Below are 6,000 nucleotides of genomic sequence, written 5' to 3'. Positions count from 1 at the left end.
CATCATATCAGCCTTCCCTCCACGCCAGCACTACCTTTCGCTCCTGCCTCTACAGAACCTTCGCTCCCTAACCCCGCGTCCTTCCCCGCCTCTTTCCACCGCCTCTTTCCACCGCCTCTTTCCACCGCCTCTTTCCACCGCCTCTTTCCACCGCCTCTTTCCACCGCCTCTTTCCACCGCCTCTTTCCACCGCCTCTTTCCACCGCCTCCTTCCGCCCTGGCCTTCGCGTTTCCTGTCCCGGCGGAGGAGGTTTGGCCCCGCGGCGCCGCCGTCTCGCAGCAGCTGCGCTGAACATCATGGCGGCGTCTCTCTCAATGTCAGCGGCGCTGAGGGGCCTCGTCGCCAGGAGCGGTGCGGCCGCGGTCCGCCCGCCGCCGCCCAGGTAACGGTACCGCGGGCTCCCCGCCGGCCGTCCGGGGGGCACCGCCGCACCCCGGCGCCCGCGGGGGCCCGAGGAGGCCGTTCTGGGCCTGGGCCTCCGCCGTGGCCGCCCCGGGATCTGGGCCGGGGGGGCCGTATAGGGCCCCGACGCGGGTGGGGGGTGGCCAGACTGGCAGCAGGCGCCGGCCCGAGGCTTCCTATGTGTCAGTCTGTGCGTGCCCTTGCCCGTCCCAGTCTGTCGGTGCGTGTCCTTGTCCGTCCTTGCTGTCTGCTTCGCGGTGACCGGTGTCCTTGCTGTGCCTGGAGGTCGAGTTCTGGTCGTCGTGGCCTCGCTGCCGGGGAGCATAATCTCGCCAGCACTCTTCCGAGAGACTTGTACCCCGCTACATTCTTTTGGATCGTGTTACCTTTACTCTCCAGTCGTTTTTCTAAACACGTTACTTTTTTCAGAAGATGAATACTGCTTTTTCGCCGATTTCCTAGAAATAATACTGGAAATAGTTTTATAATCTCAGGTGACACTTTGTTATTTGTTTCTTTAACGCAGAGATCTGTGTTTAAAGTCATGACCCAACCGCGAGTTGAGGATACATGCACTTGTTTACTTTTGTGCATCTTAGAGGCCCAAGGCTTATGTAAGACCCCACTGTGGTCAGGAGAAGTAATGTAGTTCAATGCCTTTAGTTGTGATTTGGAGCATTTGATTTTTGTGCTCCTTAAGTCTTTGCATAATAACAGATACAGGTTAGTTCCAGTAATTTTTTAAAAATCTGTGGGGGTTTTTAGATGTGTGTGTGTATATAGATACGTGTGCATGCATATAGAAGCATGCAGAGAAAACTATATTTACACACAGAGCTACAGCTCTGCTATTTTTTCACATTTTTATTCTCTGATTGTCCCATTGGCTACTGCTGCCTCCTCCCTCCCAAAATGGCACCTGTTTTGTAGTGTTGAAGGTTAATAATCAGTCTACTAAAAATGCTTTGAAATTTGTGAGTATGAATTTAGGAGTTTCTCTACGCTAATCCATAAACTTACTGTTAATGTTCAGCTGTGTCTTTCTGCCTTTCTTCTACTGTTCTGTGGTTCTGACAGAATTGTTACCTGTCCCATGTGGTAAATTGGGTCAGTCGGGTGATTCAGGCTAAAAATAATTTTGTTTGTTTTAAAGTCTTATCATTTGACATCTCAAGTAATTATTTCAGAATAAATAGTAGGATGTAGCAGGGCTGGTTATGAGAAACTTGAAAGTATGAGGAAGGTACACTTCAGCTGGCATTTCTTCTTTGAAACAGTGCATTAGGTTCCTTGCGTGCCACAGAGGTTGAGGAAAAATTAGTATCCCTTAGCGTTTCCAGTAAGAGGGATGTTTGGGTCATGTACCTGAGTGAGACTGAAACTTAAGTTTCTCATTCTGTAGTAAAGTGGCCTGATCATAGGTTAGCAAGTTTTCTTGGAGAAGGGAGAGGGCCTTACGAGTTTCTCTTAAAGTTTGTACACAGCTTTGTAATCACTGTTTGTTGTTAGAATGAGAATAAAATTATCTATGGAATAAGGAAAAGGTGATTCAGAGTAAGATAGTTTTGGCAGTATGAGGGAATGCTTAAGACTCATTTATTGCATAAGTTTTGCAAAGTAATTATTTCTTGGTTAGGTAGGCACTGAAACTTAAATATTTTCCCAATTACTCTTTTATATACTCTTTATATACTTTATATACTCTTTTATATACTCTTATATGAAATTTTATTCTTATTCATCCTCTGTAGTCTCCCTACTAGGGAGTGAGATTCAATATACATAATTACAGAAAAGGATTTAGGATTCTATGTTTTAAATTCAAGATGTCTTTCTGCAGCTCATAGTGAGGTGATAAATCAGATAGAAATAGACAGGAGAAAGTATATTTATTGCTTTTTTACTTTGATTATTGCTTCTTTTGTGCAACTGTTTGTTTTTATTTGTTACATACCATATCATCTTTCTTACAGAGCATGCAATTCTTTGTGTTTCATCAGAAACCTAGATAAATTTTAGATAGATGCCTCAAAATTTGACCATGTACAAGTCCCATTTTTTGCTTTAGTGTCTCTCATCTGCTGACCTCACAGATCAGCAGCTATCCTTTGTGTTTCATCAGAAACCTAGATAAATTTTAGGTAGATGCCTCAAAATTTGACCATGTACAAGTCCCATTTTTTGCTTTAGTGTCTCACATCTGCTGACCTCACAGATCAGCAGCTATCCAAAAGACTACTTCTTTAAGAAGCCAGTAGTTTGCTGCTTGTCTTGCAATTGGATATATAAATCCTGCAGTACTGGTTTCCTTTCAGAAAATTATTCTGACAGATACAATTTAGTGCAAGTAGTCTCTTTGTTTTGAAGTATATTTGAAGTATTTGTCTAATTTATTGGTGTAGTAATCGCTGTCATTGTCAAACTGTAGAAAGAATGTGTTATACCAGTACGCTAGATTTGTGTCTTTAAGCAAATACAGGTGATAGAATTACTTAAAATAAAAATTGTTGGTGTTCTTAGGAGATGACTGAAGAAGATTCTGGAACTGTCAACTGTGAGGGCATTTGAATGATTCGTATCACTCCAGCACTGTGCTTTTGTTTACTTAGATTCAGAGTAAAGTTTGGTTGTTTGGTAAAACTTAAGGCAAGTTTCATGTTACTTGCTTAAATTAGGTTATGAGAGTAATATAACTTATTGTTTGGACACTGTAGGATTGAATTTTAAGCATTCAAGATGTAGGTTTATTTGCAGTGTATTTTTTATGCAGATTTTTGCATTAAAAAAGTCTGAAACTGCTCTAGTTTTCAGAACTTCATTAAATAATAATATGATCACTTTCTAAGAGTTACAAGAGAGATTCTGTTTTGATTTCTGTTAGTGATATTTGGTTTTTAGATATCTTATGACATCATCTCGCAGAAATACTGGTTTCATTGGGACGTGTTTAGGCACTTTTAACATACACGTGCCCAAGCTGCCCAATGATTCGGAACTGGTTATTTCCACAATATGGACATAAGTGCTCAGTCTGAAATGAAGAGAACATGCAGCGACATTCCTCATATCTTTATGAAATCCTGAGTACTTGTTTTAAATCACTTAAGCAGTGGTTACTGAGTCCCTCATTGTTTTATCTGGTGGTGAGCCTAATAGATATCAACAGGTACTTGAGCTGATTCAGAAAGTAAATGTGTCTCCTTTGCTTAGATTGTATTTTGAAGTTTTTATGCTGTAAGATCTGAGAAGTTTTCAGGAGGCTTGAAATTATGTTGAACATGTTCTCCCTAGTTTGATCTAAAAGATTGCAGTGTTTCCTTCCATTAGAGATATGTAGTTGAATCTGGGAAAAGAAAACTTAGAACAAATTCCTGCTGAACTGGGAATCAGATATTTGTTTCAAAACCATTTCAGAGTGTTTCTGAGAAGCCCTTTCTATCACAGTTTTTTGGAGTCAGAATTAATTTCTGTTGCTGTAGTAGAATGTTGTGTGTAGGTATAGTATGGCCACATGCTCTGTGCATGTCACGATAATGAGTTTTTCATGTCACTTTTCAGTGGTTTTTCAAAATGTGTTACCTTGCTCTTGTAATGCTGTTGTAAAGACTCTGAGTACAACAGCAAATTTTTGTTTCATCGTTATGGTTTTCAGGAGGATGTGCTTGCTCAAAAACTCAAGACACAGTAGGAATTGCAAAGCAAGTCAATTTTAGTAGTCATTTTTGCGTAAATACATACCATCCCCTGAATATTGGAGAAGCTGCCGAGCAGGAGAAGGAACATGGTGCTCAGGTGGGAGAGGCAGGTAGGCTGTGTACTTTCCAGGCATCCCCTAGCTGAAAACGGTGTGCATCATGTCCTCCTCTTCCCTCCACCCCAGAACCACACCTTACATCACCTTCTGAGGAGTGAGGCCAGTTTCAGCATCATCTCACACAGGACCAGCACATGAAACGGAGTCATAACGGTCCATGATCTTTCCTCCATGCCAGCAGCAGCTTTACTGTGTGTTACTCCTCTTTCACAGGATTAATCCCACCAGGTGACTGATGTATAGTTTTATTACTGAAGGGTAGTCTTACCAGCTAACAGTTAGGCCTTTTACATTATCCTGTCCATGTGTGCAACTGCAGACCAAATATGGCCGGCCTGAGACCTGTCTTCTGTCCCTGAAACAATCACAAATGGATATCTGAGGTTATGAAAGTAAAGAATTACGGACACTTGTGTAGTGCGTATTCACTGATACTTAGTTCATATTCAAGAAATTGAGGAAATCTGGGATGTCTCAGTTTTCAGTTACTATATTTATAAGCAGGCTTCTCCCTCAGGAAGGTGAGGGAGATGCCATTTTTGTAGCAAAATAAAGGACTTCTAAAACAAAAAAAACCCCTCCTGTCTTAATTTTTTTATTCTGTCCTTCCTTGGAAAATAGAGAAAATGCTTACTAACTTAAAAAAAAAAATAAAAATAAAAATCTGCAAGATAACTAGGTTACTCTTTTGTGTTATTGTTTGGTTCAGTTTGGTTTTTCTTCTTTCTTGAAATAATATTGGCCTTTTTTTGCATGTCAGTACCAAAGCATGTGTTAAAATATGGTGTAGTAGACTTCCCAGAGCTAGGTCTGGGTAGGGCAGAGAGCTCTTCAAAGATGCACAAAGCCCTGACTTGAATCTGGTAAATAGAAACACTATTTGGCGGGTGTTAGTGCTAGCCAGAGTGAGATTTTTGTCAAGTCTGGAATAGGTAGCATGTTGCAGAAGTTGTATTACTTATTATTTCATCCACCTGTTATATGTGTCTGCTGCTTACTTCACTCCATACAGTATATAAAAGTATGTGTGGTGTTGTCAGGCTCAGACACATCAGAAGCTTTGGTTTTCATTCATAAAAATCATAGTTCTGTTGCATTTATCTTTGTTAAAATTATTTTCAGTGATTGATACAATCTGCATAGAGAACCTGGAATAAAATTTAAAGATAAAACCAAGTGAAAAAGCAGTCTTTTTTCAATCTTGCCCTAGCTGTATAAGAGAATAGTTCTGTTTTCGTTATTTACCAGGAAAAATATGTATTTGGCTTTAAAAAGATATATTTGGCTGGAATTTTACAATTTTATTATAAGTATGTATTTTGGTTTTAATGTGTATCAGAGCAAGTACAGTGAGTCACAGTGTCTTACAACATAATAACACTAGGGTAAATGGAAATCTGGAATAAAGTTCCTGCAGTTTCTTGCTCATGAGATTGTGGTGACATGGAGTGTTGGAGAAGACTTGAGGTGAAAGATATGGAGAGACAAATGGACATTGACAAGGGGAGAAAAAGATGAAATCCACTGCAGTTCATACACATAATGAGCATGAGCTTAAAAACGAAACTCCAGGCAGCAGTGTGTGTTTGTCTGGTCTTGCAGACACCCTGAAGCAGTAGTTTGGGAGTAGGTATGAAGTGTCTGAAGTGCATAATTAGTTTAAAAACAACTCCTTTCGACTCTGTCTACACTGTTCAAATAGTGATTGTGTGGTTAAGAGAGGGTCTAGGAGCCAAATGTTGCCTGTTCACTGTGACTGAAAGCAATATCAGTGGTTATTTGT

The 6,000-nt window shown here is 40.7% G+C and overlaps 1 protein-coding gene across 3 annotated transcripts in view; it reads left to right on the top strand.

Moving 5' to 3' along the window:
• The first annotated feature begins 217 nt into the window (after positions 1-217).
• Positions 218-6,000, top strand: part of NDUFS4 (NADH:ubiquinone oxidoreductase subunit S4) — a 48,761-nt gene continuing 42,978 nt past the window's right edge. For 2 of the 3 annotated variants that reach the window (XM_040089800.2, XM_058424074.1), the window contains exon 1: positions 218-383. In XM_040089800.2, the coding sequence (XP_039945734.1) occupies positions 298-383 (86 nt within the window). In that variant the 5' untranslated portion in view covers positions 218-297. The remainder of the gene's footprint in view (positions 384-6,000) is intronic. The other variant, XM_040089799.2, reaches the window with a different exon arrangement.

Source organism: Hirundo rustica, chromosome Z, assembly GCF_015227805.2.
Source record: "Hirundo rustica isolate bHirRus1 chromosome Z, bHirRus1.pri.v3, whole genome shotgun sequence".
In the NCBI taxonomy this organism is placed as follows: domain Eukaryota; kingdom Metazoa; phylum Chordata; class Aves; order Passeriformes; family Hirundinidae; genus Hirundo; species Hirundo rustica.
The sequence above is the reverse complement of the archived record's forward strand: the minus strand, read 5'-3'. Positions and strand labels throughout refer to the sequence as shown.